At 37.1% G+C, this 12,613-nt stretch overlaps 1 protein-coding gene and 1 non-coding gene across 30 annotated transcripts in view; one reads left to right on the top strand and one right to left on the bottom strand.

The window, feature by feature from the left end:
* The window catches only part of LOC308197296, a 722,739-nt gene that overhangs the window by 707,502 nt on the left and 2,624 nt on the right, over positions 1–12,613 (top strand). For 3 of the 4 annotated variants that reach the window (XR_013952747.1, XR_013952749.1, XR_013952750.1), the window contains one exon: positions 7,800–8,273. The exons of the other annotated variant lie outside the window; for it this stretch is intronic. This is a non-coding gene — a transcript (uncharacterized protein). Of the gene's footprint in view, positions 1–7,799; positions 8,274–12,613 lie in introns of those variants that run through there. 4 annotated transcript variants of the gene reach the window in all.
* The window catches only part of CTNNA3 (catenin alpha 3), a 488,015-nt gene that overhangs the window by 16,339 nt on the left and 459,063 nt on the right, over positions 1–12,613 (bottom strand). For all 26 annotated transcript variants that reach the window (XM_080597472.1, XM_080597453.1, XM_080597454.1 and 23 more), the window contains one exon: positions 4,003–4,108. In XM_080597472.1, coding sequence (XP_080453598.1) covers positions 4,003–4,108 — 106 coding nt within the window. The remainder of the gene's footprint in view (positions 1–4,002; positions 4,109–12,613) is intronic.

The raw sequence follows: 12,613 nt of genomic DNA on the forward strand, positions 1-12,613 counted from the left end.
AATCGTACATGGGTTAAAAAAGTCACTGGAAAAAATAATGAAAAATAAATACAAGGAATATCAAAGCTATCAAATGTACCAAAAATGTGTTTTGGTAAGTAAATTCATTAATGGTTACAGGAAGTTGGAAGACCATATTGTGGAAGTATCATGAAATATGTACCATCATCTTACTGAGTTCTGTATCTAGTCACTACTGTCAGCAGCAGGGTATGGAGCTAAATCAACCTATGGTCTAACCCAGCGTGCCCATTTTTATGTACTTTAACCCTACACATACCACATCCTTGTATTATGTTGGTTCCTGGTTTGATTTTATCCAGTAAAGTTTCAGGGGTAAAGATAACATTTTGTATTACCTTATGCAGGATAAAGTACAATTACGAATTATAGCATTATAGCATATCCCGACCAACTGTAAAGAGATATTAGAAAGAAATGTACTCTGTGAACAGGATGTTCCACGAGGAACCCTCTGCATAGTGCTCAGAAACATCAGGTACAAGCAACACTTGCTTGGTAGTGAAAGAAAACACTGTTTTCTGTTTTGTATCGATCCCTACACTTCCAGAATTACAGTAATTAACATTTTCTTGCATTGCTGTATTTATTGATCCTGACTAGAAGACCACTATACATTGAGGAGTTAGAGATCTATGTATCAGTGAAGCTAAGCAGGCCCAGGCAAGTGCTGTGCTGCACGTATCACAAGGCCTTCAGGCCTGGGTTGTGCTGCAGAAATCCCTTGGCCACAGCATATGCTTGGCCAGATGTTTGCAGTGGAGGAGCCTGCAGCAGTTCCCTCCTCGTACTGGTGGTAAGGGCATGTGCATATCCTTGCCTGTAGGACTGCAGCGAAATGTGACCATCCTTTTTGTTTGACATTGGAAATAATGAGTGGAGTTGCTTTTCTTTAGGAAAATCCCATGAATAGCTGAAATGAAAATGGAGGAAATCTCTTTTATGGACAGTGTTTGCCCAGAATGCTGCGCGTGGATCAGAGGCCCATCCGGTGCTGTACCACCTTGGGTTCCCACTATATGAAGGGACAAGATTGCTGTTATCTCCTAACAGTGGTGGTAAATGGCATTGTAAATGATACTTCACAGTCTGACTGCCTTTCTTACTGGGCTCCATAACAGACCAGCACCTCCTGCTGCAAAACAAATGGTTACGGAGGCATCGTTTAGTAAAAACCTTAATCTACAGCGTATTTCATTAAAAACGGGATGTCCTGCCTTATATTCTTTGGGCTTTCAGGTCACAAAATTGACAGTGGAGTTGAAACATTGTTTAATTTTATCATCAATATACTTGTGATTGATGTGCCTAGGTTGATGTTGATGCTTAACTGGGATTGTGTTCACAGTTGTTAACTCTGAGTCATCTTTAAGTGATATGAATATGGACTGAAATTTGCTAATTGAATTGCACTGTGTCCCTTTCTTTTCAACACAGGAATTTATAAAAATCTTAAGTGAAAAACAGTGTAACAGAGAGGCGCTCTTGCACCTGATGATTTATATAAAATATTGCAAATAGAGTTTGATTTTTTTTCCCTAACAGGAAAACCATATGAACTATGTAATTCCACAGTTCCTGAACTTGAGTCTCTGAAATTACATGGAGTGTGAACCAAAATCATTTGTTTGAAAATGTTTTATGAGCAAGAAAAGGTCAAAGAGATACGACGATGATTCTTCATTATGCAGCGATTGCTTATTTCAGATTCTTGCTCAGGTCTGAAGCTAGGTAGAAGAAATAAAGCAGGTTTTGCTTTTCTTCCTTGCATGTCACTTTGAATACTGAAAATACTCATCATACGTTACTACGGTGCTGATAACTGCAAAGGCATAGTCGGAGTAGCAGTTAAATCCTGGGATGACTGTGAACAGTAAGGTAATAGAGGTAGTATCAGAATTGCAGACAAATAATTGAAATGATTTAGGGTAGCCTAAGTTCAATAACAGGTGTTGAAGAAGTGTCAGAAAAAGTACATGTGTGAAGAATGCAAGCACGTTTATCTTAGAACATATACTTGAAAAATGGTACAACCTGCAGCTGTTACTTTTCTCTTTTGAAGTAAATAGTACAAAACCATTTTTACATGACATCAAAAATCACACAAATTAAATGTTACTAACCTATTTTTAGCAAAATATTTTACTGTATTTATTGTAATTGAGAAAGGCAATCACTAAATTTCATCAAAATTTATGTTCTAGTCTAGACAGCAAATTCTTGAAAGGGTCCTTCAGTTTGTACCAAATTCAGAGAACAGCTATTAGCCCACAGGGAATGTGAAGTTTCTTTTCTTTTAGGACACCAAGAGAGCAGGGCAGAGGTAAAATAACAAGTAAGTCAAATAATATACTATTTTACTAGCTAAAGTAATAACTAGGTCAAATAATAGTTGAGTAAAGAATTGCTAGTATTTACAAATACCATGGAGATTTAAAAAGCACAGTGACACAGTTAAGAAAAAATCTCGGTGAGATAAAGGATGATTTGGCATGAAAACAAAGTATATAGAAGTTGAAAGATTTCTAGCCATCAGAGGAATGAGAGGATCATGTTGTACATCTTGCAATAGGAGTAGTAAAGTCAAGATTTTCTCTTTTACTAAGTTTGATGCATATACAGTAGTGATTGTAGTTGTGTGCAACACAGAGGTATTGAACTTACTGAATGGAGATGGCCTGGTTCACTCATATCCTTACGAGGGCTTTTTTGGTTCGTGTCTTTATTTTACTGTTTTTGTTTGTTTGTTTATTTGTTTTATTTATTGATGTCAGCATATATGCTTATTTGCTTCTAATGCTTATGACATGAATTTAGCTAAAATGCAACACCTGTAACTGACTAGTATGTGTCAGGTGCCTACAAGATGCCACAGGTAATAAATATCAGGGGTCAGATGGGTTACCAACTGTGTGTAAGCTCTGACCTAGAATAAATAGAAGTTATTTGAGTGAATTCAGTAAAGGGTTAAAACAACTTGAATAACTTCACACTTCCTGGCACTTTGGAAGGTACACAGTGGTTATGAGCTATAATGGTTTTTCCTCACGCTAACTTGTTCATGTTTCTAGTCTGGAGACACAGTAATAATACAAGAAGAAAATTTTAGGTAATTTAGGTAAGAAATACTCCAGTAAAAATTCACCATATTGTAAAAGGAGTAAGACTGTATTACGTTCATCTTTAGCTTTGATACCACATCATTTTCTGTAATAAATCAGTAAAGATTACAGATTTTTAATTTTAGTTTTTAAATGTTAAAAACGGAATCTGTAAAGGAGGCAGTGTACTTGAAAAAGATGTGCTGTATGGAAGAGCACCTGTCAAGATCAGAAGTGAGGACATTTTACCTATTTTTTTCCACAAATCAGCTCACAACTGTATAGACCAATAATAGAAATTATTTTGTCATGTTATCTGGATTTCAGAGTCATATAACAGAAAAAAAATTGATCTTTCTTCATAGATGTTAGAAAAATAAGTTTTATCTATGAAAATAAAAGTGAGGGGAAGAGTGGGTGTGAAAGACTGACTATACCATGCTACTCTGGACTTAAAAGCCAGTCACAAAAGACTAGGTAAGTAAATGGCTTAATAGTTGCTGACTAAAATTTCACATGGTTCTACTGGCACAGTCTGGCCCTAGTACTATCTACCCTACTTAGGAAAGAGGATTGCGTGTGATTAGTTGCTTGGTGTTATTAATGTATTAAGGTAGCATGCTGCCATCCTAGCCAGGAAGATGACTGTGCTTATGAATTTACATAGATCCACTTCTGTTTTTTCAGGTGGTGTCATAGGTTTTTGTTGTTGCTGTGATGTATCCGTCAATTCCAAAAAGTGAGAATAAAAAGGAAAATTAGACAGGTAGATCTAAAAACGTCATTACTATTTCTGTAAGTGACCTTCTCAGGTGTTGGAGCTTCTGTGGACGTATTAATCTGTGACAAAGGTTAATGCACTGCTAAATAAATAACCTACCTGATTGGCAATCAGCCGTGCTAAGACATCCATCCTTGATCCTGACTCTGAAATCATTTTTGCTGCGTTAATTACATCAGATGTGTTCTTCAATGGTCCTCTACCCCTTCAAATGAAACAAAGCCTTTATTACATTATTCAAAAACTGAGAATAAATCATAGCCATGCAAATCAGGCACAGAAGAACTCAATTGAATAAAAATAATGAATCCATACAACTGTTTTGTTTTCATGTCCCACAAATTTGCACTGCTTGGCATCAAGTGGATGCAGACGTACCAGAAAAATGTCACAGTTTGTCTCATACTAGAAGCACAACGCAAGCTAAATCCTAAGAACAGGGATTTTCAAGCCCAGTCCCATTGTGTCATGTACAGATAATCCTAAGAAGGAAGTGGTGAAGTTTTAGTGCAGAGAAGCCTAATGCTGTTTGCTGTAGTTATCCTGTAGTTTTATGATTTTTATGTTCATTTCACTTCCAGCGATTTTCTAGTAATCTCTTTTCTAGTCAATACAAAAAGAAAGTTCATTGCAGTGATGTATTCTGAGCCTCATTGTGGATGTTTAGTCTGAAAACCTAGGTTGTTTTTATTTTATTTAATTGGTGTACTCAAGCATGAATGGAAATATGGACAGGGCTGCAATGAAAACCTACAAATACTCCTCCACAATTTGGATATGCTGTTTTCTCAAACCACTTCCAAGTAATTTCAGAACAATTGAGGAAAACTGTAAAGTTTTTGTGAACAGGTTGTCAAAAACCCACCTTTTTCTTCAGGCAAAAAACTTAAAATGAAGTATTTCTGGAATATTGAAAAGAAACTAAATGCTTAAGGTAGCTAGTATTGACGACCATTATCTTCATATTCCCTTGTGCTGCAGTTTCTTCAACACTGAAGTAATACTTCAGCTCAACTAAAATCAGCACTTACTGTGTTTGACGCATATAAAGCGAGCACCCTTGCTAAATTCAGCTCTGCACTTCAGCCTTTTTGATAGGAAGATTTTTAGTTTTATTATGTAAACATTTAATTCCTGAAGGCTTCATGGCAATTTACAAGATCTGCAATGGACAAAGGAAGTGGGCAACACAGAAAATTTACTGAACTTTTTTGCTCAGATGAGGAGACCCTTTTCTTTGAAGTCAGTATGGCATGATATATAAACAAAACTAGCCATTTCAGTAAAAACTGATTAACAAAAGACATTAATATGCTAAAAAAATTACTGTATGTAGTCATACAAACATTCAGTAAAAAGTGATGACAACATGGTTAAACTCTTCTTAAATACAGTCTTTGGCCAGAGGGAGGGGGAGGGGTGGGCAAAAACATGCTTTGCAAATGAATTTTGCAAATTTATTTTGTCTTTATTTTGTGTTGTTGTGTTTTTTTAAGTGATTTTATCGTATATACTTATTTGCTTCTAATTCTTATGACATGAATTTAGCTAAAATGCAACACCTGTAACTGATTAGTATGTGTCAGGTGCATACAAGATGCCACAGGTAATAAATATCAGGGGTCAGATGGGTTATCAACTGTGTTCCTTCTTTTCTGTTGAAGCCCACATCTAGAAAAAAACTGTAACTGGATAGGATGCATGTTACTTTACTACAGAAAGGTATCTTCTTGCAATGGAAAACCTATTTAGTGAATTGCTCAGTTTATAGAAAAATACTGCATTTGGGAGATGAAATTTCAGATGCAAATCCCATGTTTACAGGTCAAGTACTTCAAATTTCACCATGCGCTTCCATTTGCCTTTCCTAAATTTTACCTTTTGATGGTTACTTGCACAACTGAATACTTATATTGCATACAGAACTTTCCCAACATTTCAGTCCACTGGTTAGATTTTCACCATTATTTATTTCCCCTGTGGTTACTTCCAGAGGACACCGTTAAATTGTTCTTGGCAAGTCTTTTTGGTGCTGTACAAATAATGTAAGTAGTCCAGAAACCATCCTGAGAAGTTACAACCCAGTCTTATCAGTCAAACTACACAAAAAGGGAACATAGCCCAGAACTGAAGAAGCAGGGAAAGGAGAGTGGGAGTAACAGTGACAACTTACCTTTTAGTTCAGATTAACTACCTGACTCCAGAGGTTAGAGATGCTAAAAATCTATTAAAGCACATTGTTTGTTGTTTTATTTTTTTCCCAGTCAGTAGATGTCTTCCTACCAGTTTTAAATGTCCTTGCCTTTTACCTATCAACTTTGAAGTATGAAAATACACTTTTCTTGGTTTTCTTGGGAACCTGTTTCAATGAGCTATCCATCTCTGTCTTTTAAGATACTTGACTTGGTGCCCTCTCCATGTCATTGTACCAAGCTCCCCTTCCTTCTACAAATGTACTCCAGAATTATCCTCCAGCAGATACTGAATCATCCCTCCTAATCTGTGAGACTACTGTGGTGCTAATCTAGTTGTTAAAAATAAAAAAAAATAGTATAGATATAGACTTCAACGTAGATGCTTGTGATGATTACCTTAGCTCATTCACATATAGCAGCTGCTTAGAGAAGGATTAAAAACGTAATTCCCACTATGTACCGTCTGCTGGTCAACAGCACCAAAAAAAATCTCCTTTACAGAGAAAAGTTAAAGTATTTTCCATCTTTTTCCCTCTTCCGTGAGAGAAATTCCAATTTATTTGTTGCGGTGTTCAGTAACTTTTTTTAATCAGCCTTATCTTACTATTTTTCCACTGCTTCCAGTCTCTATAACATTCAGAGCCAAGCTTGATCTCACACATCCCAATCATTTTACTGGGTTGACAGTCTACAGTGGACTCCAAATGACTCATTTTGATTCATTCAGTGGAAGATCTAACCCATCTGTTTTCCTCACGCATCACTATTTACAAGCACTAAAGCTTTATTAGCTAGGTAAGTTTATAACACGTTCAAGGTTATGAAAACAAAGATAAGACAGAAAGGACTATATTTATGAGCAATTATACACCCTTGAGGTAGTGATGGCTTGTTACTATATCACTTAAATTAATTTTCTACCAAGTGAGAAGGGGACTGGGAAAAAACGATAAATAATTTAAGAGCAGCATCTAGGTAAGTCTAACTAGAGGGAATGTATTTGAATTCTGAACAATGAAGTCAGCTGAGAGTATCTCAACCAAGTTGTAGGAGAGAAAAGCTTCACAGAACCGTCTCTTGAAAGCTAAGAAAAAGAAACCCTACAACTTGTTAATTGCTCTGACACTGAGGGATTTTGTGATGGAGAGACCTAAGCCTCTCATTCTTGCTCCAAGCCACGATGACCAGTGTATCTGCAGTCAGTCCCCCACAGTGCAGTGCCTGCGCACTGTCATAAACAACTCTAGTGCTTAGCAGGTATCAGTATCTGCGACAACTTTCTTCCTTTACACTGCAATTTTTCGCTGAAAAGTAATTATCAAAAATACTCCCTTAATTCCAACTTTTACCTCTAATTGAAAAGCCTTTGCCATCGCAATCTTCTGTCTCTGAGCAAAGTTTAGTGGCTTACCTCTACTCACTGTACTCACCTCAGCAAATGTTTTGCTTCCCCTTCATCAGAGTTAACGAGTCCTACTGACTAGCCAGTCTCAAAAAACAAACTCCGAACATGCATCTAATGTAATACTCATAGCTAATGTGGCTCTCATGTGACAGGCTAAAAGGAAGTAAAACTCTCAGAGCATATGTGACTGCTAATCTTAGAACTAGAATACACTACTCTTATAGCAATATTTTCAGAATCTTTTATCACTGTTTTCTTCACTGGTAAGGAATGACTGGAAGTATTTCTACTTACAGATCCCAACTAAAGACAAAGCCTAAACCCCACAGAAGAAGGATGTAACCAAAGCTGCTTCATGCTACGATGGACTTTGTCTGCCTCCCAGTTCAGGGTGCACCGTTTCAGATGAAATTTTTGAAGTTCTGAGTGTTCATTCAAAACTATAGGACTATGCATTTAAAAATCAAGGTTATAAACAAATAAACCTTTTACTACTGGCTGCACATCTTTATCACTTATACCTGAAGAGCACTCAGTAGAGTTCCTCAAGAAATTAGGTTAGGGTGAACATAACAGTAGATTGTACAGGTGAATCCCCCTTGCCATTTTATTAAGGCTCTGGGTAGGGGAGGAAAGAAAGTTCCATCTTCACTTGCCATGTAGCCCAGTCTCAGTTTACAGGTTTGGAAAGCTAGGAGAAAAATATTCTTCTTGCTAGGAAACCTGCAAGCATAACTGACTAAAGACACACTCAGCATTTACAGATGTAATGGCTGAAGCATTTCCACTCATTAACAAAATAAATGCAATACAAGTAAAAGCACAGCCAGATGAGAAAAGGCCAATGTGAAGAAGTACTAATCGGTATGAGGAAAAGGACTGTAAACTCTTTGAATTAAATAATATTGTGTAGCTTTTGCAAGTGAGGGAATTAAGATTTAAAACAATATTTGCCTTATGGGTATCCATGAATGGGTCAGGAAAGTCCCAGGAACTGCAAACACAACATAGGTATTACTAACCATTCTAGCATTCTAGAAATTCAGATGAGTTTATGAAGACAGAAGTTTCTCTTTCCTCCTTTTTTTTTTTTTTTTTTTTGGCCTCAGAGATTCAAAAAGGAGAGGAGGTCCAAAAGCGTAGACTTTTTTGGTAGTGAGAGCTTGATGACATGTATGTAGCAAATACCGTATTTGTAGATGAGTGTAATGTGGGCTGGTATGGCTCTGCCTTGTTTTTATTGAATTAAGTGTGCGTAAGTCGGTCACAGACCATGAGGGAGTGCTACCCTTGAGAATCTCTGTGGAAATGTCTCAGTTCAAAAAGGTGTCTGCTGAGTGCCAATAAACACTATCAATTCATAATCAATTTCAAAGCGTGCTGACTAAAACAAAGAAACGAGTAACCATCAACTTGACTTCTAGGACAAACAGTGTCAGACCCCATGTAAAACAAGATTTTATAGCCTCTAGGAAGATGGGAAAGATATAAATACCATGTATTTTTAGTTCATTTAGGCTTCTGAAATTGTCTCCTGTTGTATTTTCATAAACTACCTAAAGAATATATGGCCTAGACAAAAATCACTGCACGAGATGGGAAACTGCTAGAAGAGCATCCTCTAAGACAGCTTGGTTATCGAATGACAACTGTCACAATAAAGGGCAACAAAGAGAAAAAATAACCTGGTTTTGCTGGAATCTGTCCTGATTTCTGCACTGCTCAGTTCTTTGTTTACTGCTTGACTAAAGGAAAAAAGAGAATGCTTACTTAAACTTAACAGCGATTGGAAGGTTAATATATATAGGTTAATATATATATATATATATATAGGTTGGGAGGCCAGGTTTCTAATTATCGTAAGTATTGAAGAAAATTTAGCTATAACTACAAATAAAGAGAATGTCCACTCAGGTAGGAAAATTATAAAATATGCAGATGTAAAAGTGTAATGTCAGTCTCTACAAACCATTACAAGAAGCGATTCGGAGTTCTAGTGGATCACAAATTGCTCAAGTATCTGAACTAGCATGCTGCAGAAGCAACGGCAAAATGGTATGTACAGAGAAGTAACTTCTGCTCTTCTGTGCAGTGATGAAGTCTCTGCAGGTAAGTCTGACAAAGAAAACGTTCCTGGAAAGACTTTATAAAAGACCAGGCACCATCGTAGTAGATTAGATTTGGCTTTGTTTCCTAAAGGTTCAGCTTTTTATGGTGGCATAAGGCTCTGTGAAAGCCTTGACATGGGAATTCCTACAATGGCAGTCACTGGCTTACATGACACAACAGAATTCTGTGGTGCTTACACTCATAGTTACATGGTCCATCACCAATGACATCTCACCTAATGCACATGTTTTATGTCAAAGCCATCTGTTCCGGCAAAGTGGCCATTTCCTGTTCCAAGGAGCATCAGAAAGTGACTTAGAATTTCTGGACAAACCTGAACTGGATTAACCGTCTCAACTCAACAGCACTAGCACTGAAGAAATGGTTTTGACTAAAAAAAAAAAAAAAAAAAAAAAGAGTCATACTAAACATAGAAACAGCTCAAAAGTCCTGACTTTTCCTTTGAGTTAAATGGGTAGAAGGCCAACTATTACTTCTCTCTTTTCCTAGACCTGTGTGGAATGATAATACAACTGCGGCTAAAGTAGTGTTGAAAATAAAAGCGAGTGTAATAAGCCATAGGAGTAGTTAAATCCTTTATAGCACTGTGGTACGTGAATAAGAAGTGGAAAGTACTGTGATTTGCAGCAATTTACCTATCAATACAAGTTTATGTCAGCCCCTTTGTTTCTTTTTCTGCTCTGGGGCATCTCCTACTGTGATTTTCTTATGTAGGTCATCCCTCTCCCCAAACGTGTTTTGCTTTCACTAGCCTTACAAAATAAATAAAGCTGTTATTTAGAAGGTTTTGCTCTAAGAGAAACCCAGTCATGTCTTTTTGTTGCTCATATTTCTTGTATTTTGCCATTTGTGACCAATCAAAAATTTACTCAGCATTTTGCAGACAATGCAGTAGCGTTTTTATTTTCCAAAGGTCTTTAGCGTCTGCCAAATACGATGTTGATTGCAATGTCTAAAATTGACTGTATTTCACTAATACCATGGTGACTTTTCATTGCTAAAAAAAAAAAAAAAAACATCTTCTGAAAATTTCACAAAACATCATTAAACTCTGTGGGGTTATTTGTAGTTGATCTTTGGTGCCGTGCTTATCCAACAGGGATTCTGGTCTGTGGGACACAGACCTCTCCCATCTCCCCCACCTGCTTTCAAGTGGCTTTGTGGCTGGCCATCAGCCTGCAAAAGCCATTAGTCAGGAACAGGCACATAAGTGGTAAATGCCTGTTCCTGACCTCCCCACACTTTTCCTGAAGCAGGCCGTTTCTGACCCTGAGAAATACTATGTGACTGCATAATGACAAACCAAATCCCCTGCATTTGCATAACTGTTGTGACAAAAGTTTGATACTATTAAAACACAGGTTAGACATTTTCCTAATGATCCATTGTGTTTTGTTCCTCTCTGCTTTGAGTAATGAAGTAGGAATACAAATATTTAAACAAGAAAAGGACAAAACGCTCTTGTTTATAGCTCATGTATCTTACTTTGTCAGCTGTATAAATGTAGAAAAATCCAGGCATTGAAACTTGGCTGCAGGGTCAAAGGTGGACGTGACACTATTGTGAAGTAACTGTCACTGGAAGCACAGTTCCTGGTCTCCCATCTTAAAAAGCACATGGCTTAAAAACAAAGCATTTTTTGCCTCAAAAGTGGTCTTGTATATGGTAGACTGCTGCACTATAAGCCTGATAATGCTACTTTTGAAACAGAGCTATTCTAGCATAGTTAATAGGGAAGAAATGCTGATATTACTCTAATAGTTACTGAACATTAAGTTACCTGTAAAAGATGCCTCTTAATGTGAAACTACATCTTAAAAATAGTGTGGAAGAGATGAGAACACAAGGCAGAACAAGTGGGAACAGAAAAGAAAGTATGTCAGGAGTGTAGCTCAGGAGGCTGAAGGAGGAAAAACAGCTGAAAGCCTCACTACAAGTTCCTAAATCAGAAGTGTGACAAAACTAATCACAGCGACAACAGAATGTGGAAGGCAGCACAACAAAGGGAAACGTCTGATGTGAATGTATATACACTATTTAACTTGTGCAATAACCAGAGAAGTGTATGTTTACATACAATCTGTACAGATGAAAAGCTAAGAATTGCAAACTCCTTCCATAATTACAATTGTACACACAGACACTCTTCCCTGTCATCCTTAAATCTCTATGTCCAAATCCATACAGAAATATTATCAGTACAATGTGAGAGGGTATCACAACACCACAAGCAAGTTAGTTCTGAATCTTAAACGAGCATCAGTTATATGTTTCTCACCTCTTTCTTGTTCTCATTATCACTTGGATGTTTCTCCAAATCTGTTTTCAAATCCAGCTTTTCAAAGGACACTGATTTTCAGTTTCTAAGAAAGTCAGCAGATCTTAACCGTCAGGGGCTTTAACTTGGATGTCTGTCATTTTTAATCACCTGTTACATGTGTACCATTACTGTTTTGCTGATGACATGAGAAGTTGGTCATTTGTCTCATTACTCTCCCCTCTACTATTTTCCATGTCACAAATAAATTATCCACAGACTTTAACATATATAAAGTTTAAGAAACCAACATGTTGGACGGTTCTATGCTTTAGTCATTTTTAAAATCCAAGCCATTATGGAAACTAATTGGTTTGTATGAAGAAACAACATTAAAAAAATGACAGCACATATTTTAATAAATGCAGTTTCCTCACAGTCTGATCTAGATTGTGCAATGTGGGCAATGAAAAAGGGCATTTTAAATCTTTACAAAAGGACCAGACACATTGCCCATGAAACTTCAGTAGGTACCTGAAAGCCTGTCTGCAAAGTGGTGGTTAGGGTTGTATCCTGTGAGAGCTCAAAGAGCAAACACAGAGGTGTTTGGCTATGAGGAGCATGTTTCAACCCTAAGAGCCCTGCAGCCCCAGGCCTGCAGTGTCTGAAAGCACAGAGGTGCGTTACGGCTGACTCAGACAGTTAGAGCTCTCTCTAAGGACT

The sequence above is a fragment of the Anser brachyrhynchus genome, assembly GCF_964034855.1.
Source record: "Anser brachyrhynchus genome assembly, chromosome: 6".
Lineage (NCBI taxonomy): Eukaryota > Metazoa > Chordata > Aves > Anseriformes > Anatidae > Anser > Anser brachyrhynchus.